At 47.3% G+C, this 26643-nt stretch overlaps 1 protein-coding gene across 3 annotated transcripts in view; it reads left to right on the top strand.

Moving 5' to 3' along the window:
* The window catches only part of LOC119955173 (DENN domain-containing protein 5B), a 291496-nt gene that overhangs the window by 229422 nt on the left and 35431 nt on the right, over positions 1–26643 (top strand). For 2 of the 3 annotated variants that reach the window (XM_038781150.1, XM_038781151.1), the window contains 5 exons: positions 9284–9434; positions 13878–13971; positions 24251–24382; positions 26005–26157; positions 26282–26360. In XM_038781150.1, the coding sequence (XP_038637078.1) occupies positions 9284–9434; positions 13878–13971; positions 24251–24382; positions 26005–26157; positions 26282–26360 (609 nt within the window). Of the gene's footprint in view, positions 1–9283; positions 9435–13877; positions 13972–18316; positions 18428–24250; positions 24383–26004; positions 26158–26281; positions 26361–26643 lie in introns of all 3 variants that reach the window. The other variant, XM_038781152.1, reaches the window with a different exon arrangement.

Here is a 26643-nt window from a genome sequence, read left to right as displayed (position 1 = left end):
AATACTAATTACATTTACCTCACCCAGCGACATAGTAGTACTAACTATGTTTGTCTCACCCAGCAACATAATAGTACTAATTACATTTACCCCGAGCCCAGCAACTTGGTAGTGCTAATTACAATGTGAAAATGACCAGATAATCTGGTTTTCTGATAAACATTGGCTCGGACAACGGGGAGAAGGCTGCCCTGTTCTTCAGAGAGGAGAACTGGAACCTTGAGCCAGACTTGAACCCGCAACCTTCAGACTCAAAGTCCAGTGTGGTACCACCGAGCCACAGCTGACACCAATTCAGAGAAGGCTGACCAATGACAGCTGGTGTGGCAGATGGCAATGCTAAAATAAGCCTCTCTGCCCCGAGCTGAGGAAGAATTAAAAAAAAAAAATCAGACCCACGTTTCACTCCAGGGAGCTTCCCGCAAAACCGTCAGGACAGTGTGTGAATGCGGAGATTTGGTGGAATCCTGCAACTCGTCCCCACAGTCAGATCATCCAGTAACACTCAACAACTGGTGCAGAATGGTGGGAAGATTCCGGAGACATTGGCTGGTTCCGGAGTGGAGAAGGCCAATAAACTGGCAATCGGAATCACATAAGTCTTATTTTTTTTTTAAGCGTGAAATGATCAGATAACTTGACAATTCCCCAAAGTTTTGTAAAACTGTAACGTTCACATAAAATTAAAATACCGGCACTGAGTGCCACTGACTCAGTGAAGTGTCTCGCAACTCAATCAACTGCCACACATTGGAGCTTGTTCCAAGTTGCTCAAAGCATCTAAATGCAAATGTGGTTTCAATTAAAGGGTTACTATTGCATTCTGGGCCACCGTGTTCCTTTCAGTTTTCCTGTCACGCTGTTGTAATTGCGTTCTCTCCGAAGACCCATTGTTGAAGAAAAAACGTGTTTTTCTTGAAACGGTAATAGTTTTGACTTGAGTGGTTGTGTTTGACACTCATTCTAACTCCTTGCCTCATTTCCCAGTCCGTAAATTGTTCAACGCAAGCACATCGCGTGTTTGCCATTCAAACATGTGCAATTGTCAATCCTTTTCCCGAGTGGGAATCCAGGTAGTAAGTGTCACCCACAATTGGAAAAGAGGCTTTCACAGTCAGGATTGATCAAGTATCCGTTCATGTATTTTCCACAAGGATCATGGAAAGCCATCGGGAACAGGAACCGTGGCCAGTCCTGCCCATCCAATTGGACGTTAGCCCAATTGTAGCTCCTCAGCTGAGATCAGTTCTGGGCAGATTGTCAACTTGTTCAATCAGTGATGAATATCCACTCAGCCCTGCAAGATATACCACAAGGCCCAGAGGTCCAAGACAAAGAAGGTCAATGTCTCAGCCATAAGACTATCCGCCTGAAGGGAGGACTTCCAAGTCTAGCTCACGACCTGGAAAATCTTCAGGCATCCAACTCAATTCTCGAACATTGGAATCAAATAAAGTCAGCTGTACTAGAGTACTTTTCCCAGTCCACTGGATTTGAACATCGCCAGGACTGGCTCGACGAAATCGATGTTCAAATTTGTAGCCAACTGGAACAGTGACGGACAGCGTTCATCGCCATGAGAACCATTCAAAGCTGCAAGGCAAGATAGCAGAGTTCCAACAGTTCAAGACTGACTCCCAAAAAACAAATCCGGGGGGGGGGGGGGGGGGGGGGGGGGGGGGGGGCAGGCGGGCGGGAAGTAAAGGACGAGTGGGACGAGAAAACGCGCGAGATCCAAAAATGTGCTAATTATCATGACATGCAAAGCTTTTTTTAAAGCCACAAGGGCCATCTATAGACCAAGGTCAAATGGACAAAAGGTCCCTTCATTCACAGGATGGTGTTTGAATTTTTGAAGATGCCACCTGTCAATGCTGGAAAGAACATTTTGAACAACTCCTGAACCGTGAATCCTCAGTGGCGGCTAATACTCTCCAATCCATTTCCCAATCGGCTATGGTAGAATGAATGGGTGAACCCCAATCAACAAGAGAGCCGCGGCAAGAAATCAAACTGCGAAAAGCAGTGTGAGCAGGTGTGCGACTGACTGAAAGTGAAAATAAGAGAAAAACCAAAACACACAATGAAAGGGAAACAAAATGGCTCTCCTGCCTTCCACCCAATCACAGATCTTCTGCTGTCCTTGTCCCGTCCCTCCCTTGCTCAAAATCTATTATATCTCTCACGTTTCCCAGTTCTGATGAAAGGGCATCGACCTGAAGCTTTAACTCTGTCTCTCTCTCCACAGATACGACCAGACCTGCTGAGTATTTCCTGCATTTCTAGTGTTTATTTACGATTTCCAGCTTTTGCAGTGTTCTGCTTTTCAATAAGAAACGGAAGACCTGCTTTTCTATAGTGTCTTTCACAATTACCAGATGGTTCAAAGTGATTTGCAGTGAATGACAACCTGGCAAACATAGTCACTGTTGTAATGTAGGAAACAGCCAAACCAATTTCACACAGCAAATCCCCACCAGCGGCAATATTCAGGTTTTTGCAATGCTGTTTGAGAGGCACTGGGGTTAACTCCACTGCTCCTCTTCCAGAATAGTTCCATGGGATCTTTTGCATCTTCCCGAAAAGTTCTTCTGATAACACATCCAAAAGATGGCAGTCCTGACGGTGCAGCACTCCCTCAGTACTGCGCTGGAATGCCAACCTTGATTGTACTCACTTCCTGGAGTGGGACTTGTGTACAAAGCACGAGGAAGGTCAGGAGGTTAACGTTGGCTCTCCATCAGCCTTGCTGGGAGACAATCAAGATACCACTATAAATCCAGGCTCTTCCAACTCTTAACACGGGGATAAGGAATCACACGACAACCTCTTGTGTGTGACGTTTGTTGTATATTCTTTTGTCCCACAGGGTAACTTTAGCTAAAGGAAAACTTTGGTAAATGTTTGAAACACGGGGGTTGATCTTGCGTCTTGAATGTTAACACAATTACTTTCTGAAGGCAGAGTAACACATCAGCTTGAAGATGTTCATACAGCTGCGAAAAGTCCTTTTTGAGTTCATTCATTTAACACCTGTATTGAGCTAACAACACCGAAAACCGGTGAACCATTTTCTGTCACATTTTCCACTGGGGCAGATAATTGCCCACTCTTGGCTACGGATGTTTATGTTGTCATTTGTGGGATGCTGATCAATAAGCTCTCCTGTTTGCCCTGTTGCATATCAGTTGTTCTTCTAGTTAAGATTACCCTGAGCCGGTTCGTACAGAAAGGTTTTTCATGTCAAGTTCTTTTTGTTTCCAGCCTGCTGGCTTGCTCGAAGGCACTGTTCCTTCGACATTCAAGCACCAGAGCCTCATATGCTTTACCCAGAGGACCAGGAAGCTGGTGATGAGCGTAATAATAGACTTTTTATTGACCTTTTCACTGCTAATTCCGTGGGCGATTGAGTGAATCACATCCTTGTCTAACAGCGACACTGATAACCAGTAGGATGTCTTGGCATAATGCAAACTGAACTTTTCACTGAATGGATTTCCTCTTCCATATCCATTCATCCAAAATGACATTTGATTAAAATCTACTGAACCAAAAGAAAAAATGCAATTGGTCCTGGACAGGTGGGCCAGTGTTGCACTGGTCCATTCAAACTAGAAGGTCCCAACTTCCGTCGTCTCTATGCGCTAACAGCCCCAGTCCCAACTAGGGGTAGCAGTAGTAACTGGCTTCGGAGAGAAGTAAGGAAAATCATTTAATACGTTCCCTGCTGTTTCTGCAGTATACCGTGAATGGAAATTGGAAGCAAGTGAATTTCCTTTGGAAGAGCGCCAATCCCTCCAAAGTCTGGTGTCTGGTCATCAGTCAATCTCCGAGCCCCTGCTTGAGGCACAGCAACTCAATGGGCAACTCAACTGCAGCACTGAAACCCATGTTAAAAAAATATATAGGAGGCTATGTTTAATTCTATTTCTAAAAACTGCTGTCTTTCTGCAAATTTTCTGAAAAAGTTGGTGGATGAGATTTGCTGTCTGATCTCGTTGTGACAGGAATTTGGTTTGCCTGCTTTATTTCTGTAAAGTTAGGCCTTCCTTTAAAAGATTTAAATGGTTCAGTCGCAGATACAAATAATAACAGTTGGCTTATCTCTGGCATTCTTGCAACATTTCCCATTACTGACACATTCCTGGGGACCCCCTGTAACTATGGACACATTCCTGGGGACCCCCTGTAACTGTGGTTACATCCCTGGGACCCCCTATAACTGTGGTTACATCCCTGGGGACCCCCTGTAACTGTGGACACATCCCTGGGGACCCCCTGTAACTGTGGACACGTCCCTGGGGACCCCCCTGTAACTGTGGACACGTCCCTGGGGACCCCCCTGTAACTGTGGACACATCCCTGGGGACCCCCTGTAACTGTGGACACGTCCCTGGGGACCCCCCTGTAACTGTGGACGCATCCCTGGGGACCCCCTGTAACTATGGGCACATCCCTGGGGACCCCCTGTAACTGTGGACTCATCCCTGGGGAACCCCTGTAACTATGGACACATTCCTGGGGATCCCCTGTAACTATGAACACATTCCTGGGGACTCCCTGTAACTATGGACACATTCCTGGGGACCCCCTGTAACTATGGACACATTCCTGGGGACCTACTGTAACTATAGACACAAGAGATTGGTAAAGGGAAATGTAGGTCCACTGCAGACAGAAACAGGGGAATGCATAATAAGGGACAAAGAAATGGCTGAGCAATTAAATACATACTTTGGTTTTGTCTTCACAAATGAGGACACAAATCAGATCCCAGAAATGTTGGAGAATGAAAGGTTTAGTGAGAGGGAAGAACTGAGGGAGATCTACATTAGTAGGGAAATGGTGCTGGGAAAATTGATGGGATTAAAGGCGGATAAATCCCCAGGGCCTGAGAATCTGCATCCCAGAGTGCCAGCCTCCCCGAATAGGCGCCGGAATGTGGCGACTAGGGGCTTTTCACAGTAACTTCATTTGAAGCCTACTTGTGACAATAAGCGATTTTCATTTCATTAAGGAAGTGGCTCTGGAAATAGTGGATGCATTGGTGGTCATCTTCTGGGATTCTATAGACTCTGGAACTGTCCCTGCAGATTGGAGGCTAGCTGACATCACTCCGATATTCAAAAAAGGAGGAAGAGAGAAAGCAGGGAATTATAGACCAGTAAGCCTAACATCGGTAGTGGGAAAATGCTTGAATCCATTATCAAGGACTGTATAGCGGAATATTTAGAAAGCAATGGCAGGATCAGTCAGAGTCAGCATGGATTTATGAAGGGAAATTCATGCTTGGCAAATCTGTTCTTTGAAGAGGTAACCAGTACAGTTGACAAGGGGGAGCCAGTCGATGTGGTATACCAGGGGCTGGTTTAGCACAGGGTTAAATTGCTGGCTTTGAAAGCAGACCAAGACAGGCCAGCAGCACGGTTCAATTCCCATACCAGCCTACCCGAACAGGCGCGGGAATGTGGCGACTAGGGGCTTTTCACAGTAACTTCATTTGAAGCCTACTTGTGACAATACGCGATTTTCACTTCATTTTTAATTTTTCATTTGGACTTTCAGAAGGTGTTTAAGAGATTATTGTGCAAAATTAAAGCACATGGGATTGGGGGAAATTTATTGAGATAGATAGAAAGCTGGCAGGGAGGAAACAAAGAGTAGAGATTAATGTGTCCATTTCAAATTTGCAGGCAGTAACCAGTGGGGTACCACAGGGATCGATGCTGGGACCCCAGCTATTCACAATATATATTAATGATTTGGATGAGGGAACAAAATGTAACATCTCAAAGTTTGCAGATGATACCGAATTAGGTGGGAGGGTGAATTGTGATGAAGATGCAGGGATCCTACAGCAAGATCTGGACAGGTTGGGTGAGTGGGCAAATCAATGGCAGATGCAGTATAATTTGGATAAGTGTTGAGGTTGTTCACTTTGGAAGCAAAAACAGGAAGGCAGATTACTACCTGAACGGTTGTAAATTGGGAGAGGGGGGTGTGCAGCGGGACCTGGGTGTCCTTGTGCATTATTCGCTGAAGGTAAGCATGTAGGTGTAGCAGGTGGTAAAGAAGGCTAATGGTATGTTGGCCTTCATTGCAAGAGGTTTTGAGTATGGAATCAGGGATGTGTTGCTGCAATTGTACAGGGCCTTGGTGATGCCACACCTGGAGTATTGTGTGCAGTTTTGGTCTCCTTCTTTGAGGAAGGATGCTCTTGCTCTCAAGGGAGTGCAGCGAAGGTTTACCAGATTAATTCCAGAGATGGCAGGACTGTCATATGAGGAGAGATTGACTACGTTGGGATTGTTCTCGCTGGAAGAATGAGGGGGATCTCATAGTGACTGATAAAATTCTAACAGGACTAGACAGGGTAGATGCAGGGAAGATGTTACCAATGATGTGTGTGTCAAGAACCAGGGGTCACAGCCTGAGGATTCACGGTAAACCATTTCGGACAGAGATAAGGAGACATTTCTTGTCACAAAGAGCGGTGAGCCTGTGGAATTCATTACCACAGGAAGTAGTTGATGCTAAAACGTTGAATATATTCAAGAGGCGGCTAGATATAGCACTTGGGGAGAATGGGATCAAAGGCTATGGGGAGAACGCAGGATTAGGCTATTGAGTTGGATGATCAGCCATGATCATGATGAATGGCGGAGCAGGCTCGAAGGGCCAAAAAGCCTCCAACTGCTCCTATCTTTTATGTATCTATGTTGTATTCCTGGGGACCTCCTGTAACTATGGATACATCCCTGGGGACCCCTGTAACTATTGACACGTTCCTTGGTCAGTCCATACAACCCTTGATGCTTTTGCTCGTGCCGATTCTGTGTCCCTCCCTCTTCCCATAAAAATGACATTGCCAGAATATCTTTTGAACTAGTTTCTAAATACAACAAATGTGATTAGTTATGCCAAGTGAGGGACTCCTGATCAACTCAAATGCCATTATTTCAACAGAAGGCTTGGGAGAAGTGCCAATAAAACTCCTCTGTGGTGGAAGACCTGCTGAGAAACACAAAATATCCCAAACTCTGTCAAAGTGTCAGGTTTAGACTGAAAACCGGCATTTATTTCTCCAGATCTACAGCCTAGTGTACACTCCCGATTTTCCGGCACTTAGTACATAGAGAATCTGGGGGCGTGGTTTGCACTGTCACCTGGGGGCGGGGCATGCCGTAACAGAACCGGCAAGGCCGGCTCCACAGTGATTGAGAAGCCATCGTTACATCTACACAAAAAATAAACTCAGTCCCACCATCACCATCAACCAGGCTCCAGGGGGACCCCCTCTCCTCAAAGCATCAAGTTACACCCGCCCGTATTCAGAAAAGCATCCTCCTCCTCTCCGCCCCCCAATCACAGACATTGGGGCAGCTCGCTCACCACACATAAGGGGGACCCCCCCCCCCCCCCCCCCCCCCCCCCCCCCCAAATGGGGCTCTCCAGAGGGCCCACCTCTGCCATTACCAACCTGTGGCACTGCCAGGTTGGTACAGCCAGGGTACTGCCTGAGTATGTCCCTTACTACCCGGGACTGTGCTCCCCCCGGCGTGGCCCTCACGCCTGGTTTTAGAAAACCAGCAATTTGTTTTTAAAAAATATTTAGTGTGCCCAATTCATTGTTTCCAATTAAGGGACAATTTAGCGTGACCAATCCACTTACCCTGCACATCTTTGGGTTGTGGGGGTGAAACCCACGCAAACACGGGGAGAATGTGCAAATTGCACACAGACAGTGACCCAGAGCCGGGATCGAACCTGGGACCTCGGCGCCGTGAGGCAGCAGGGCTAACCCACTGCGCCATCGTGCTGCCTCGAAAACCAGCAATGAGTCGCACCGGCGTGACGTCACACCAACTATCTGGGATGATGCGTTGAGGACGGAGAGGGCAGCGTTAAGCTCGCTCATGATGTTGAAATCAGGCTTACGCCGTCCCTGGGTGTATACCTGATCGCATCATCGGAGGAGGGCTGGGAGGATCATGTTCCGAATCCAGCCACCGCAAAGCTCATTATTGACTTCTCTAGATTAAGCGGCCATTCCAGGATTTGCGCAGGCGGCTAGTGCGGCTACTAAACCACGACCATTGGAAATATTCACCTAAAGTTAAAGACCGGATACAGCAAATCAAGTCCATCAAAGAGATATGCTCATGATTTGGGAGGCTGATTGAGCTGCCATACCAGCACACAAAGATGCACAAACCAGTATTAATCTGATAGCAGGGCACCTAAACCTAAAGCCCTAACACATGCTGGCTTGGAGTAATAAATGATTGTGCCTCTAGAACCTATTGCAGTAACAGCTACCATCTAACACTCCCAGGGCAGGTACAGCACGGGGTTAGATACAGAGTAAAGCTCCCTCTGCACTGTCTCCATCAAACACTCCCAGGGCAGGTACAGCACACGGTTAGATACAGAGTGATGCTCCCTCTGGACTGTCTCATCAAATACTCCCAGGGCCGATACAGTACAGATTAGATACAGAGTAAAGCTCTGATCTCTGAATTTGGGTAGCACTATGGATTTAACCTGGGACTTTCTAGTCGGTTGCTCTGTTCTGTCTGAAACTGAGTTAAGAGACATATTTAATTAACCTGTATCTCACTGAATGCGACTCACTGCACAGTTTGTGAAACACCTAACGCTGTTTGTAGTCTGCACCTATGTTAAAATGCTGTTCGGGTTTCCAATAAACTAGTATTGACTGTGGAGGGGGAATAAAACGACTGCCTCTACCGAGCTTTGAACCAGCTCTGCATTCAGCGACTTTACTCTGATATACAAAACTCCCAGTTGCAAATTGACTGACTTGTCCTGTCCCAATTCTGGCTGCTGATGTGTCAAGCATCGGCTAAGGGACTGCGCATAATTGGCATACTCAAATTGATATTTAATTTTCTGAAGTAAGGCCAACCACAGGTTAAACAGTGCAGCCCCATTTCTGTTTGAATCACAAGCGCTGTACATCGTTTTAAAAGGCAGAAGTCAATATCTCTCTACGCTGTCCTTTCACAAAGAATTTACAGTCGCCTTTGCATGGACATCTGTGCATCAGAGCTGGTGAACTAAGGATGTGGTGAAACTTTAGGACTCTTTCCCACCACCCCCCCACTTTCACTCACCCCACCCCAAAAAAACGGCTGTGAGAGTCAGCCAAAGAAACGTTATGGTCAGTTGAATTCTGTTTTGCAGTTTGACCTTCTTTCCTTTCCTCTGTACTTGTAAGTCGCTGACTTATTGCGTCATTCTTTGTTAATGTGTTGCACAGCTCAAGCCATTGAGCAGCGTCTGGTGAAGATTGACCACACTGCCATCCACCCACACCTGCTGGACATGAAGATTGGCCAGGGCAAGTACGAACAAGGATTCTTCCCCAAACTCCAGTCCGAAGTCCTGTCAGCAGGGCCGACTAATAACAAGTGAGTGTAAACAAAAGAAATATTTTCTTTAATTCTTCCATTTTATTCTGTGGGGGCCGCTGACATTTGTCGCCCATCCCTGACCACCCTTGAGCTGAGTGGCTTGCTGGGCCATGTCAGAGGGAAGTTAAGAGCCAACCACATTGCCTTGGGTCTGGAGTCACATGTAGGCCAGACCGGGTAAGGAAGGCAGATTTCCTTCCCTAAAGGACATTAGTGAATTACGACAATCAATGATAGTTTCACGGTCGCCATTACTGAGACTAACTGTCAATTCCAGATTGATTCATTGAATTTGAGTTCCACAATTGGATTTGACCCATGTCGCCAGAGCATTAGCCTGGGCGCCTGGTACGGTGACATTACCACTGCACCATCCTCTCCACGATCCCTCCCCCATTCCTAGCGATTGCTGAATTGGGCCCCCTCCCCGCCTTCCTCCAGCCTGCTGGCAGTTTCCATGATACTGTGTATTCTCAGGTTATCCAACTGCACCTAGCTCTAAGCTGAATAGTTGAATCTGTCCTACACAGATGTCAGTGAGCTTTGAGCATTCCTTTTAAATAAACTGGTCCGATAACAGATAGAGAAACATTGTGTAAGACTGCGGTAGGTTTTCTGCCATTTACACTTGATATTCCCCCTTGCTCATACAGGATGATTCTGTCACATATGATCAAAACCAACTTGAACTTGGTCAGAATCATAGAATCCCTACATGTGCAGATGGAGGCCAGTCGGCCCATCAAGTCTGCACTGACCCTCCAAAGAAGCAACCTACCTCGATCCAATCCCCCCCACCCCAATGCCCGTACCCCCGCCTAACCTTTGGACACTTGGGGGAAATTCAGCATGGCCAATCTATCTAGTCTGCACATCTTTGGACTGTGGGAGGAAACTGGAGCACCCGAAGGAAACTCGCGCAGACACTGGGAGAATGTGCAAATTCCACACAGACGGTCACCCGAGGCCGGAATCCAACTCGGGTCCCTGACGCTGTGAGGCAGCAGTGCCAACCACTGTGCCACCTTGTCGCCCCATAAAGGACATTATATGTGTGCCAATTGAAATGAAATGAAAACTGCTTGTTGTCACGAGTAGGCTTCAAATGAAGTTACTGTGAAAAGCTCCTAGTCGCCACATTCCGGCGCCTGTTCGGGGAGGCTGGAACGGGAATTGAACCGTGCTGCTGGCCTGCCTTGGTCTGCTTTCAAAGCCAGCGATTTAGCCGTGTGTTAAACCAGTCCCATGTCATCATTACAGTTAAACTATGCAATGATGAATCTGAAACGATGACTGTGGAAAGCGTTAGGGCCCACCCGGAGCATTGAGTTTTAGACGCCGTACCTCAGGGAGGATATGCTGGCTACGGGGTGCTGCTGCACAGAATCACCTGAATGACACCAGGATTTGGAAGGTTAAGTGTTGTGGACAGGCCACAGAGGCTTGGCTCTAAATTTGAGTTTAGAAGATTTGAGGAGGCGCTGGTGTGAGCGAAGTGTTTCAAAGGCTGAAGGGGTCCCATGGGGTAGATACAGGGAAAAACATTTCCACTCGTGTGGGACTGGAGAACAAAGGGATAATTATCCTCAAACTCAAGATGGAGCCATTCAGCAGGATAATGGGAAAACACCTTTTTCAAAGCAAAGGGGATTAGAAGTCTGGAATTCTCTCCCACTTGCGGATGCTGGCAATTCACTTGGAGCTTGGATTTCTGTTGATTCAGGTTGTCAAGTGACAGGGTGCCAAGGCCGGAAAATGAGTCACGTTGCTGATCAGTCAGTGAGCCAATTGACAGGCAGAGCAGAGTCGAGAGGCTGAACAATCGCCTGGAGCTGAATGGTTTGTGCTCCTGCACAGTGCCCGGGAAAGCTCTGAATATTCCAAATTTACCCCAATCAGCCGAGTCAAATGGTTTGGTCCCCACATCGAAATCAAAGCAAAATACCGCAGACGCTGGAGGTTTGAAATAAAAACAGGAAAATGCTGGAAATACTCAGCAGGTCTGACAGTATCTGTGGAGAGAGAAACACTGGGCGGGATTTTCCGTTAGCCGACGGCAAAATCGGGAAAGGCGATTTGGCGGAGAATCAGTTTTGACGGCGAAATCATGGCAGGTGCCGATTTGACGCCAAATCATAATTCTCCATCACCTGGGCAGCGGGGTCAATGTGTTCCGGAACGCATGTACAGTAGACACCGTTTGTATGTCATTAGCGGGTCTAACCCGGTATCCTTCAGGACCTCCGCGATTCTCTGCCTCTGATGCCGAGGTTCACTTGTCCAACATTGCCATAGTTTGCTGACAGTTGTGCCGCTGGCCGGGGGGGGGGGGGGGGGGGGGCTTCTGTAATTGCTGGGGGGAGTAGTGGGGGGTGGCCAGGAGGTGGGGTCGAGGTGGACGGGCACGGAACACCATTGCCGCAGCCGCCAAGGTAGTTATGCAGTTGCGCACGCTGCTAACAGCCCACTTTGAACTTAGTGCCACGGGTCGTATAGGTGCCCCCCTGGGTACCCTCTGGCCCCAGCCGACCCATCAGCTGTATGGGCGCGCTCTAGCACAACCAGTGCCATCTTTTTCGTTGGGATAAGTGTGTTTGGGGATTGTAATGTGCATGTGTTGCTGCAGCTTGTCAGCCTCCCGAGTGTCAATCACGGACCTGGCGAATCCCGCACCGTTTTTCATTGGAATTGATTGTGTTCCACGTGGCTCCGGTGCTAGCCCCTCATTGGTAGCGGAATCTGTCCAGGTGTGGCGCTAGTTTTTCTGTTGTGAAAGTCCATGAATTCTGCATTGGCGTCAACACTTAGCCTCAGAAATGGCGAATCCCGCCCACAGAGTTTACGTTTCAAGTCCATGTGACTGTTCTTCAGCAGGATTCCGAAGAAAAGTCCTACTGGACCGACTTGTTTTTCTTCATCCACGGATGTTGCCAGACCTGAGTTTTTCCATGGTTTTCTGTTTTCATTTGGTCCCAGTATTAATGGAGTTGGCTGACTGGAGTTGGGTTAGCGTCAGCAACAGAATTTGCCACGTAGAGGAGAGGACAAAATGAGTTGAAGGTTTGCAGTCCCAATTGCGAACCAAGGGAAGTGCGTTTGTGAGAGATTGGTTTTAGCTGTGATGCTCTTCTTGGTCAAATAGCCCACGAGAATTGCCTGGAGGATGAGAAGGACCAGAGTTGCCCATGGAATGAAGTGAATACTTTTAGCAGGAAGGGGAAACCATTGTCGATTGTTGTAAAAACCCATCTGGTTCACTAATGTCTCTTTAGTGAAGGAAATCTGCTGTCCTTGCCTGGTCTGGCCTACATGTGACTCCAGGCCCACAGCAATGGTGTAAATTGTGTAACAAGCCACTCAGTGCAAGGGCAATTAGGGCAATAAAAGCTGGCCTTGCCAGCGACGCCCACATCCCTTAAATGAATGACAAAAACATCATCTTTCCAAGGGACCCAGTGTCCTGCTGTATTTTGCTTTTGTTTCACATGTCCGAATGTTCAGAGGTGCTCTCTGTAAATCGGAATGTGTTTTACTGCTTGTGATCTGGACCATCATTTTTGCCTCTGTCAACTCGTAGGTTGGAGAGGAAGTGGGCTGAATGTGCTCTGTGCAGCTTGGAGATGTACATGTCCAAATTCAGGAAGGTGGTGGTAGTGTTTACACATTCCACTCTCTTCACTGCAGAATGATGGATTGGATGAGGAGGTTGGAGAGGACCATAGCCAGATCGAGCTGATGATCTATTGGAAAGAAACTGTTAGCTAGCGAGGGATTTCACATGATATTCTGGGTGACTCATTGCTAATTCATTATTGGTGTGTCCAATAATTCTTAATTAACCTCATCAAACTGATGGCTAAATCCCTTGAGAAATGACCTTTTCCAACCACAAGGCCTGACATTCAAACCTCCCCCCCGTCACTCTTTATACCACACATAGTCACTGGGATTTATTAGTTGTTTGTATTTTCAACTGGTTCCTATAATTTCTCATTCCCCTCGTGACTTTTACTGATGTATAACAGGTACTCGTGATCTACTGCCCTTTCACAGTGTGGCCATTTCTCATGTGGAACTTGGCTGATGTGTGTTATCAATGCTAATGGGTCACACCTGCCTCACCTGACGGAGATTCAATATAGTTTTCAGGGAGGTGTCAGTGGAGAATGATCAGGGCTGTGAGTTGAGGTGGATTCCTATTAGATCTGTCTCTCTCTTTAACCCCCTCCCCAAACACCCCTTTAATGGTCTGAGGGCACTGAAGCCAATTGTAGGACCACAGCGTGTGACCCTAACTGATTCCAGTTCCTGCAGCTGGCTGCTCTCCTCTTGGGGAAATCTCTCACTAGGTCAATGCCGTGCTTGTTCTTTCTATGATATACGGGGTGCTGTTAATGCCCATACATTAAAACCTCTGTTATGAATCTCTCCTATCCACAGTCGATGGGCTAATCGAAGTGCCACCGCTCAACGAAGGAAAGACCGGCTTCGGCAGCACTCTGAACATCTGGCGCTGGACAATGACCTGAAAGAGGTACATCGTGATCCGGATTATTTTCACTACACTAACTGTGACCATTCTTATTGTAGACTGATTGTCGCCGTCCACACTCAGCAGAGACCCCGAGCGTCCACGCTCCGCGGTGACCCCGAGCATTCCGCGGTGACCCTGAGCGTCATTGCTCCACGGTGACACCAAGCGTCATTGCTCCACGGTGATCCCGAGCGTCCATGTCCCGCAGAGACCCCGAGCGTCAACGCTCCATGGTGACCCCGAGCGTCCACGCTCCACGGTGACCCCGAGCACCCATGCCCCGCAGAGACCCCGAGCGTCCACGCTCCATGGTGACCCCGAGCGTCCACGCTCCGTGGTGACCCCGAGCGTCCACGCTCCGTGGTGACCCCGAGCGTCCACGCTCCGTGGTGACCCCGAGCGTCCACGCTCCGTGGTGACCCCGAGCGTCCACGCTCCGTGGTGACCCCGAGCGTCCACGCTCCGTGGTGACCCCGAGCGTCCACGCTCCGTGGTGACCCCGAGCGTCCACGCTCCGTGGTGACCCCGAGCGTCCACGCTCCGTGGTGACCCCGAGCGTCCACGCTCCGTGGTGACCCCGAGCGTCCACGCTCCGTGGTGACCCCGAGCGTCCACGCTCCGTGGTGACCCCGAGCGTCCACGCTCCGTGGTGACCCCGAGCGTCCACGCTCCGTGGTGACCCCAAGCATTCCGCGGTGACCCTGAGCGTCCACGCTCCGCGGTGACCCCAAGCATCCAGGCTCCGCGGTGACCCCTGACTGTTCAGTCAATGCCAATCCTGACTGTTATCACTCTCAACAGAGGGACACTGGTAACCCAGAATGAGGCTAATTATTTGAGTGTGAATCGTGGAGGAGTGAACAGGGGGAGGGTTTTTTAAAATTACTTTATCAGAGTTACAAAGCCAATGCTCAGAGTGTGGACAGGAGCAAACCCCTAATCCAGCTCCTTGCCTGCTCAAAAAACCAATTTAAATTGAATCCAATACATGGTCCCCGCAAGAGAGACATACCAGATCCAGGCATTACACCTGACCTCGCGCTCACCTTAGCCAAAAGGCCGAGAAGCGATTGGCGGAGGAGGTTTGATTAACTAAATTCGAGCTGCTTATCTTTCACCTTTACATTCAGTAAAAATAATCAGCAGAGAGAATGCATTTGAAAACTTCAGTATCTGCATCCCTCAATGTTTCAAATGAAAATAAATGAGAACTGTGTTGAGGGACTTCCTCTACCTCCACTTTGAGTACAGTAAGAAGTCTTACAACACCAGGTTAACACAGCGACATCTTGAGTGTCAGTCAAGATGTCGCTGTGCATGCCAGCTGGCCTTTGAGTCATTTTTGTGCTTTCAAAAATTAAACCAGATGTGACCGAAAACTGCAAAGACTCAGATTGGAGGGCAGCACGGTGGTTCTGTGGGTTAGCCCCGTTGCCTCACGGCGCCAAGGTCCCAGGTTCGATCCCGGCTCTGGGTCACTGTCCATGTGGAGTTTGCACATTCTCCCCGTGTTTGTGTGGGTTTCGCCCCCACAACCCAAAGATGTGCAGGATAGATGAATTGGCCATGCTAAAAAAATTTGCCCCTTAATTGGAAAAAATTGATTGGGTACTCTAAATTTATAATTTAAAAAAAGGCTCCGATTGGATCAGATTAATGCAGTTTTGCTCTAATTCCTGAAATTTGTATGCCTCCGTCTATTGTGAATTTGAATTTGAGGCACTCACTTTAAATTTATATTCTTTGGGGCTAAGGTGGGGGAGTGGGGGCTAATTAGATGTAATAGGTGAGATGGTCTCTGGCCTGTGTGATTCTATGGTTCTCTACTTAACACAAAGACATGTACCAGGGTATCTTCAGTAAATGTCTGGTGCTTTACAACCTTTCCTTTCATTTCGGCCTGGATTTTCAATGAATCTTTGATAATATATCTTTATTTGTTCCTGGGAAGTGTGTATCAATGGCAAGGGCAGCATTTACTACATCTTCCTAATTGCCCTTGAGAAGGTGGTATTGAACCGCTGCCTTGACCCGCTGCAGTCCATGATGGAGGAACTGCAACAGGTCTGTTAGGAAAGGAGTTTCTGAATTTTGGCCTGACCAGTGGAAGAATGGCGATACATTCTCAAGTCAGGATGGTGTGTGTAACTTGAAGGGGAACTTGCCACACAAGTCCCTCGCCATCCTAACTTGGAAATATATCGCTATTCCCTCACTGTCGCAGGGTCAAAATTCTGGAATTCCCTCTCTAATGGCACTCTCTAATGTCTACCTACATTACATGGACTGCAGCGGGTCAAGAAGGCAGCTCATCACCGCCTCCTCAAGGGCAATCATGGATGGAAGGTAATGCTGGCCTAGCCAGCAACACCTAGGTCCCAAAAACCAAAAGAAAATGGCCGACCTGTCCAATTGGGCATTAATGAGCATTAAATTGGCAGCCTTGCCCGGGCTATAATGTGACAAGCCACACATTATGTGATGCTCTCCTGAGGCTGGGACCGAGTCACAATGCTGGGGCAGAAACTGAGCTCCTGTACCGTACACCCGTGGAAAGGACCCGATAAAGAATCGGCTCCAACTGGGGGAACGTGAGCAGCGCGGGAGGGTCAATACTCACTCAACAACCTTGTGGAATTGCCGGTAATCTGATTCATTAATCAAATAAAAACATAGGAGCAGGTTTCAGTGAGATTGGAAGAAAGTCTATGGGGTTTTCAACAGCTTCCCCGCTCTGCGAAGGCATCAGACTCTCGCTGGAGTATGGCTGAGTGAATCTCATCTGTCCTTGGCCCCTGAGCGTGGATGGAGAATGTCAAGGGGCTATCTCACAGAGGAAGTTATCATAGCTGAGGCTGACGATGCTTTCTCACTTTCCAGCAGGAGTTACTGGTTAGAAATCAGAACCGAGAACTGTGGCTGAAACCCATCTGTCCCTCGTGTCGCGTCTTTTCGTCCGACGTCATTTCGTCCAACGACACTTCGTCCACGTCTTTTCGTCCAACGTCTTTTTGTCCGCCCGTCTTTTGGTCCAACGTCACTTCGTCCAATTAACCAATTGCAAATCAACTCCGTATAAAAGCATTTAATTGATAGAAAGCAGGCACAATACAGCAAGTGAATTTAATTGCTAAAATGCAAGTAATTGATGAAATTCAAGTAAAATACAAGCTTAAAAATGCAGTTAAAAAGTTAAAAAATCTAAAAATGCAGTTAAAAAGATCTAAAAGTTTACTACTGATGAATTCCCGAAATTACTTAAAATTGATGTAAATTGTGAGCAACATTCCTCAAGAAATCAATTTTCGCTGTGGGATCCTTTAACGAGGCTCGTTAAAGGGGAGAGGACGATAATAACTATCCTTTAACGAGGCTCGTTAAAGGAAAGAGGCCGGTAATAAAGATCCTTTATTGTATATTATGTGCATTAGAGAAGATTTCCATGTACAAAAGTTAAAGTGGAGTGGTGCTACTAAGCAAGTTACTAAAAGTCAAGTTACAAAAAGTCTTTGACAAAAAAAATCATCCAGCAAAAACACGTAAAAAGTCACAAAAAATCTTTGACGAAAAAAATCACCGGACAAAATGACGTTGGACCAAAAGACGGGCGGACAAAAAGACGTTGGACGAAAAGACGTGGACGAAGTGTCGTTGGACGAAATGACGTCGGACGAAAAGACATAGCACCCTGTCCCTAGCACAGAACACTGGCGTTGGCTGTTGCAACTCCTCTGCCATGTCCAGTGTGTCTAGTGCCATCACTTACTCAACCATCATACCTCCTCGGTTTCAGTCAAAGCACTGGTAAAAATTTACAACCGCTTTGTAACTTTCCATTTATAAACTCTATCAATGTTAATCACACAATGGCCAAAATCCGAGATAGAAACACAATCTGCTGGAAATGGTCAGTGTCAGTGTAAAGAGAAACTGAGTTGGTGAGTGCAATTTTGACCTGATCTTCTCCTGCAGGGCACCCGCTCCCCATAACATGGGGTGGGGAAACTGACTCGATTTGTTGCTACATTGGCATTACACTTGCCCAATCTTACTCCTCACTGGAGTCGTTGGAGAATATGGTTGTGCCAGCTTTAAAACTGCTCAATTCCATTAGTTTCCCAACTGGCCCCATTGGTACAGGTTATCATTGGTTTCAGTCATTGACTTTTCATCAGAATTAGTCAACCAGTTTTAAGAGACTTTCATCATCGTCTGTGTGTTTTTGCAAATGTTTTTCTTTTTCACTCGTTTATGCCTCTTTTAACCTTTGGTATTTTGCTTTCTCCTTCGCTCGCCTGTTTTGTGTTCTGTCCCTTGCTGGCGGGGGGCGGAATCTCGCATGTAGCCAGCGGAAAGGCTTCTGCTCCAGAACAACTCCATGGCTTTCTGGGAGTGGGATCAGGGTCCGCCCCCTCCCGTGCGACCTCCCAAAAAATCCTTCTCCGAGTGTTCTCTGGTATGTTGTGCTGGAGCTCTGCGTATGGGGCATGACGAGAGGCTCTAACGTTTCACCGCTTTGATTCACACGATCCATCGGATCAGATCACTGAAGTCGGGCTTACACTTAAATCAGCCAAACTGAAAGAATTTCTCCAACCCCCCTAACAAGTACCCAATAAGATTAACCCTGAAGCCAGTATGTTTTTCTTACCTGACCTTCCTTTCTGTTCTTTGGACTGAGAGATGTTTGCATTGGGGAATGAAAACAGTTTTTGGTGCTCCCGGATCCAGAACATTAGGAAAAGAAGTGGAGCCATTTAGTGCCCCAAGTGGTCGTCGCCAGCATTTATTGCGCATTCCTAATTGCCCTTGAACTGAGTGGCTTGCTCGGCTATTTCAGTGCGGCGATCCCATCGCTGTGTAGATCTGAAGTCACGTGTAGGCCAGACCGGGTGAGGACGGCAGATTTCCTTCCCTGAAGGACATTAGTGAACCAGATGGGTTTTTACAACAAAATGGTTTCATGATCATCATTAGGCTTTTAATTCCAGATTTTTATTGAATTTAAATTTCACCATCTGCCATGGTGAGATTCGAACACAGGACCTCAGAGCCTGGGTCTCTGGATTACTACTCCAGTGATAATACCACTATGCCACCGCCTCCCCCTAAATTAGACCATGGCATTCAATTAGACTTCAACTCTATTTTTTTCATTCTTTCCACCAAGTATCCTTACTTAAAAATCTCTTCACTCCAGTCTTGAAAGTTCCAATTGTCCGAGCATTCACAACCTTTTAGGGGAGTGAGTTCCAGTTTCTACAAACCTTTTTGTGAAGAATGCTTCCTGATTTCACTCCTGGTTTTCCTGGCTCTGATTTAATGACTAAGTCCCCTTCTTACCGATTCCCTTACAAGAGGAAACAGTTGCTCTGTAGCAAGCCAATCAGTTCCTTCTAACAGTTCGTACACCTCGATCAGCTCACCGCTCAGTCTCCTCCGCTTAACGGAAGCGAAGGCATATTTAAGAAACCGGTCCTCATAATTGAATCCTTTACACTCCATTACCAGTCTAGTGTTAGATGTTGAGGAAACCCCCCTCAACTCTGCTCCAACAACGTGCCTAAACCCCAAGTCAAAATATTACTCCATAACCAAAGCTATAAGTATTGCCAAGAAAAAGGAACATGCTGTTGAAGCTTTCTGTCTTGCACTTAGCAGGACATGATCAAGAGTACCAAATCGCAAAGGGAGCAAAAATTTATACTGCCGAGTATAGATACTCTCATGAAGTATAAGTTCCCTTGAGCTTTGAATTTGTCCACATGACACATATTTTGAACAATATCTCTTCCTTCAGCAACCCTCAAGCTCTGTACTACCAAGCCAAAGCTATATTTCCGTTTTCACAGCAGCCATCTCAGAATGACGTTGCCAATTTAGTGCCAGCTGTTGCTGCCTGACCACAGAATTTTGTGCCATGCTTGGAGTGGCAGTAAACCTGCTCGCCCATTTTTTTAACTAACAGCCAAGCCGAGACTCATATCCCAGCTGCTCGAAAGGCATCCTTTATTATTTCCACATTACAGGCTGGTCAGGCAGACGCAACCTTTTTGGCTTCTGATGTAGCAGTGACTTAAGATTCCCATTTGCAAATCTGCACATACCTTATTACAGCTCCCTGAGCTTTGTCCTGACAATTGTTCACCTCTCACCCCTACAACCTGCCTGCAATGTTCACCTGCTCAGACCTTTCTCACTGCTAAACTAATGTGACGTGTTGCAAACTTGCCCTTGAACCTTGACACCCCTCTTCCTCCCCACCCCTCCACACACACACAGTTTGCCTAACAATGCTGCGATATGTTTGCAGATTTACAAGTAGTTTTACCGTTTCCGTTTTGATATTTTGGTCTGCAAAACCGTACGGATCAGTAGTGAATGAAACTTAATTTTGTTGGAATGCGGTAACTGAACTCGGAAAAGTCAGTTTTGTAAGATAGGAAGAATTTAGTCCCGCAGAGAAACAAGAGAGTTAAAGAGGTCACTGGAAACATAGGCTTTATGAAAATATTCTCGGGTCTATGGGTAGTCATTAGCTGTGGAATCTTGCTCTTTCCCTTTGATTTGATTTGATTTATTATCCTCACATATATTAGTATACAGTGAAAAGTATTGTTTCTTGCATGCTGAACAAACAATGCATACCGTACATAGGGAAGGAAGGAGAGACTGCAGAATATAATGTTACAGTTATAGCAAGGTGTAGAGAAAAGATCAACTTAATACGAGGAAGATCCATTCAAAAGTCTGATGGCAGTAGGGAAGGAGCTGTTCTTGAGTCGGTTGATATGAGACCTCAAACTTTGGTATCTTTTTCCTGACGGAAGAAGGTGGAAGAGGGTATGTCCGGGGTGCGTGGGGTCCTTAATTATGCTGGCTGTCTTTCTGAGGCAGCGGGAATTATAGATAGAATCAATGGATGGGAGGCTGGTTTGCGTGATGGACTGGGCTACACTCACGACCTTTTGTAGTTTCCTGCGGTCTTGGGAAGAGCAGGCTCCGTATCAAGCTGTGTACAACCAGAAAGAATGCTTTCTATGGTGCATCTGTGGAAGTTGGTGAGTCGTAGCTGACATGCCAAATTTCCTTAGTCTTCTGGGAGTAGTTGGTGGGCTTTCTTAACTATAGTGTCAGCACGGGGGGACCAGGACAGGTTGTTGGTGATCTGTACACCTAAAAACTTGAAGCTCTCGACCCTTTCTACTTAGTTCCCATTAATGTAGACAGGGGCATGTTCTCTACTACGCTTCCTGAAGTCGATGACAATCACCTTCGTTTTGTTGACATTGAGGGGGAGATTATTGTCGTCGCACCAGATTCTCTATCTCATTCCTGTACTCTGTCTCGTCATTGTTTGACCCACTACGGTGGTGTCATCAACAAATTTGAAAATCGAGTTGGAGGGGAATTTGGCCACACAGTCATAGGTGAGGGTGATCGTGGAGGAGGTGTTTTTGCCTATCCTTACTGATTGTGGCCTGTCGGTTAGAAAGTTCAGGATCCAGTCGCAGAGGGAGGAGCCAAGGCCACGGAGTTTGGAGATGAGTTTCGTAGGAATGATGGTGTTGAAGGCTGAGCTGTAGCTGTTTCTGTTCTCCAACTTTAATTAACTCCTCCCCCTCCGTGCAGGCAGAAATCAGGACACTGTTCTAAAACGGTGCCTCGATCTCTTGGCCCCCCCCTTGCACCCCACAACATACCGCAGGGCATCCCCGGACCCTGGCAGGGCACAACGCCAGCTTGGCACCTTGGTACTTCCAGCCTGGTACCCTGGCAGTGCCCCTCCCTAGCAGTGCCAGCCTGGTACCCAGCTACCATTGCCAGCCTGGCAGTGCACAGGTGGCACCAGCAGTGCCAGGGCACCACCGTGGCTGGAGGCCGACCGGGGGCTTCCGATCGCCTGGGAGTCTGCTCCAGGTACCATTCCACCTAGTCCCCGTTCATGTGGACCGGTACTGAACTGCGCTCGGCTGCGGTATCATCGGCGAGGCTGTTAGATGCCGGGTGACCGATCGATCGGGTGTCAGCGCGGCTAAGTGAGTTCCTAATCTCACTTAACTGTGCGAGACTAGGTCCCGCCCATTGTGGGTGGGGTCCTGATCGCGATGTCTCGCGATATCTTGTTTGATCTCTCGAGGCGTAATGGCCGTCAGGAATGCCGGGGAAAGCCTCTCCTGGGATCTGCCGGCCATGTCCTACCCCTATTCCGGTGGGACACAGCCGGTAAATCGCACCGATGGTGTCTCTCTCACACACACACACACACACACACACACACACGTTCTCCCTCACACACATTCTCTCTCTTTCACAATCACACACTCATCCCCATTCTATCTCTCTCTCTCACACACAAATTCACACTCTCGTTTTCGTCATCGTGCATCATATCCAACCTGGTAGATCCCCCACACGGCTGTAAATTGTATGAGGGACAATTGGGCCTGTCTCTCTCTCTCTCTCTCTCTCTCTCTCTTCCTCTCCCTCCCTCCACGGTTTGCCTCCAACCCCTGAGGCACTTGGCCATCGTTGTCACCTGGGCAGAGCAGGGTAGACACTGGAAGGTCACCTCGGGGAGGCTGCAGGCTCTCTCTTGTCCTCCCAGTCCGACCTCAGCTGTGGCTCATTGCCGACACACCCATCTCTGAAACATGAGCACATAACCCAGGCTGACTCACCGGCACATTACTGAGGGAGTGCCGCACTGTCAGAGGTGCTCTTTATCGGAGGAGGGATTAAACTGAAGCCCAGTCTTCCCTCTTGGGTGAATATAAAAGATGACATTAGAAAAACGTAGGGGTTATACCTGACGTCCTGGCAAAAATTTACCCTGTATCAGCTTTTCAACAGATGGTCTGGTCATTTATCATAGTTTGTGAGAAGCCCTGTGTACAAATTGGATATACCTTCCTGACAACACTTAATAATTACTTTCATTGGCTGTGACCCTGGACATCGTAAGGTCACGAAAGACTCTTTCTAAATCCAAGTTATTTCGTTTTTTCCAAGTAAATTTAATTTTCTTAACCTTTAATTGTTTTAATTGTGCGAAGTGAAGCTTATTTCACATCCTAGTTACTCAGCGAGGTGTGTCATAGGGTGAATAGCTGTTCCTTTAGGTTGTGCATATTGCCCTGAAGGAAGGGATGCAGTGACACACTGGCTGGTGGGCTGAGAGGAAGGTGTTTGCAATGCAGCCGAGGAGCCACCAATGAGAGTTGCTTGACCTCTGAGCATTACTGTCCTTGTTCGCATCATTCACCCATATCACCCCTGTGCTCGCTGACCCCCACTGACTTAGCATTCATCAACACCTTAAATTTAAAATTCTTATACTTATTATTATAGTGGCCTCACCACTGGCGCTCTCCCTCAGCTCCTCCCACCTTTCAAAATCTTGTACATCTCTTGTAAATCTCCCGGCAGCCGTTGACTTCAGATGTCTAGGCCACAAGCTCTGGAACTCCTTCTGTAGATCACCTGCCCCAGCACCACCTCATGTGGCCCGGTGTTGAATTTTGCCAGGTTAGGTTCCTGGGAAGCACCGTGGGATAGTTTCCTACATTAAAGGCTCTATATAAATGCAAGTTGTTGAGTGCCGTCAGCAGGTCGTCGCTCGTGAGTTCTACTGCACTGAGTGTCATGGGGAAGGGAGAGGGTCTGGCCTATTGTTTTTCAAAAAGTATAGAAGGAGGGGCAGCACGGTGGCACAGTGGGTTAGCCCTGCTGCCTCACGGGCGCCGTGGTCCCAGGTTCGATCCCGGCTCTGGGTCACTGTCCGTGTGGAGTTTGCACATTCTCCCCGTGTTTGTGTGGGTTCCGCCCCCACAAGCCAAAGATGCGCATTGGCCATGCTAAATTGTCCCTTAATTGGAAAAAAATGAAATGGGTACTCGGAATTGTTTTAAAAAGTATAGCAGGAGGGTTCCGAGGAGCCCTGAGCATCTTGGAGTCCATGAAACAGGACCAGGAGCATTTTGGAGTGGAGATACGAGAGTTTTGGCGGGTAGAAGCGAGTGAGAAATAACCGAACAGACACCTAGTCACGTGTGTGAGAAAGTCACTGCAGAGTGCTCCCTATATCTGGGAGCAATGTTCTCGGTGAGGCCAGGGTATAGTTAAATCAATCTGTGATTTGCATGTTTCGCTAAATTTAACCACACCCCTCTTCTCCCATCATATTGCATTCTGACACAACGGGAAAAGTGTGATTTGACAGGAGTCTGCTTGGAAGTTTAGAAAGAGCCGCCGTAAATATATCTGCTCTTGTTAACAGAAATACATCCAGGAGGCCCGGAGTATAGGGAAAAGCCTACGGCAACCAAAGCTCTCTGACCTGTCACCTGCTGTCATTGCACAGACTAACTGGAAGTTTGTAGAGGGCCTGCTGAAAGAATGTCGCATAAAGGTAATTCGATGGCTATTTTTCTCTCTCAATTGTATATCGGCAAAGAACCGACTCGGGCCGGGTGAATGAGGCGATTCATTCTTTCCCTCACCTTTCCCCTATCGTATCTTGTCCTTGTGATGATATGCATAAGCAATCTCGTGTATAATAGTATATACGGCCTCCGACCAGCAGGTGGCAGTATAAACCTACCATGTGACTGTGTCTCGGAGAGTTGGGAATAAGTCGTTTTGGTGGATAGACTTATTTTGTAGCAGCTCAAGAATAATTAGTGTTAGTAATTTTTTATATATTTATTCCAGTTATCTTTACCACACATTTTTCTTTAATAAATTATTTTAACTAGTCAAGAACTAGATTTTCAGTAGTGCATCATTCTTATCGGCCAACGCACAAGATCATGTCAGTCCAGAGGTTAAATTTTTGATCTCAGGTGAGCTGATGGCTTCAGCTGGTGTCAGTGCTGTTGATTAAGAGGGGTGGAAGGCCTAATAAGCTGGTGCTCCCACTTACGACCCTTACTGAACCTTCCAGTCAGCAGGATATGTGAGACCTTCAGTGTTGCACTGGGAGTATCATCTCAAGATTGAATAAAATGGAGACTGGGGAGGTGTATGTCACAAGGCGAGGAGTGGAAATAAAGGGATCCTAAACTTTATTAATAGAGCAGATGGTACATAAGCAAGGAAGTTATGCTGAACTGTTATTAAAAACACTGGTTAGGCACCAGCTGGAGTGTTCTTTTCAGTTCAGTACCCCATTTTTAGGAAGGGTGTCAAGGCCCTGGAGAGGGTGCAGTGGAGATTCAATAAAATGGTGTCAGAGATTTTTTAAGAAAAATTTAGAGTACCCATTTATTTTTATTTTCCAATGAAGGGGCAATTTAGAGTGACCAATCCACCTAACCAGCACATCTTTGGGTTGTGGGGGTGAAACCCACGCAGACATGGGGAGAACGTGCAAACTCCACACAGACAGTGACCCAAGACTGGAATTGAACCCGGGTCACTGGTGCTGTGAGGTACCAGTACAAACCATGGTGCTGCTGTGCTGCTCTGAGGTCACTGAAGGGTTTACGATAATTGGCAGAAGAGGCCACAGGTCCCAATCCAGACCACTAGGCCCAGATTAAATTCTTTTAACCCAAACGTATCCGTTGATTTTTGTTTCCTGTCCTAGCATGTTCTGCTTTAAGCTGGCTAAGATATCACAGATATCATAGAATCTACAGTGCAGAAGGAGGCCATTCGGCCCATCGAGTGCACCGGCTCTTGGAAAGAGCACCCTACCCAAGGTCAACACCTCCACCTTATCCCCATAACCCAATAACCCCACCCAACACTAAGGACAATTTTGGACACTAAGGGCAATTTATCATGGCCAATCCACCTAACCTGCATAACTTCGGACCGTGGGAGGAAACCGGAGCACCCGGAGGAAACCCACGCACACACGGGGAGGATGTGCAGACTCGACACAGACAGTGACCCATGCCGGAATCGAACCTGGGACCCTGGAGCTGTGAAGCCATTGTGCTATCCACAATGCTACCGTGCTGCCCAAGATAGGTTTTAATAAGAATCGGGATGGGTTTTAATATATTTGAATGTCCTGTCTTGCAGACCAAACGAATGTTGGTGGAAAAGATGGGGCACGAAGCTGTAGAGCTGGGACATGGAGAGGCAAACATCACTGGCTTGGAGGAGAACACACTGATAGCAAGCCTGTGCGACCTCCTGGAGAGAATCTGGAGTCATGGGCTGCTTATCAAACAGGTAAGTCATTTGGAGGGACTCTGTCCTTTCCCAGATGATGCCTAAGGAGTTGTTTGAGTGTAGGACGCCCCACTAGTCAGTCGATTACCTCCTCAGCACTTTGTCTTTCCTTGGTTTCTCGCAGGGGAAATCAGCGCTCTGGTCCCACCTACTCCACTATCAGGAGAGTGAGGAGAAGAGAGAAGGGATGGCGGAGACCCCAGGTAAGCAGATGTCTGTTTGCCAGAAGCGACAATCACGATTTAATGTAGGCTGTAACACAGTGTTTCATTTTGTCCAGTAGAACCACAGCCTCTGATAGACAGGGAGGTAAATTTAAAATGAACCTGGGGAAACATCATTTTCATGAGCAAATGGTCATTCTATGAAACAGGTTGTTAGGGATACAGTGATAATATTGATTCATTCAAATTAAAATTGGATTGATTACCTTCAGAAAACAATGTTTTGGGATACAGTATAGGTCTCATTTGAGACCTACCATGA

Source organism: Scyliorhinus canicula, chromosome 20 (genome assembly GCF_902713615.1).
Source record: "Scyliorhinus canicula chromosome 20, sScyCan1.1, whole genome shotgun sequence".
NCBI classification, from domain to species: Eukaryota; Metazoa; Chordata; class Chondrichthyes; order Carcharhiniformes; family Scyliorhinidae; genus Scyliorhinus; species Scyliorhinus canicula.
The sequence above is the reverse complement of the archived record's forward strand: the minus strand, read 5'-3'. Positions and strand labels throughout refer to the sequence as shown.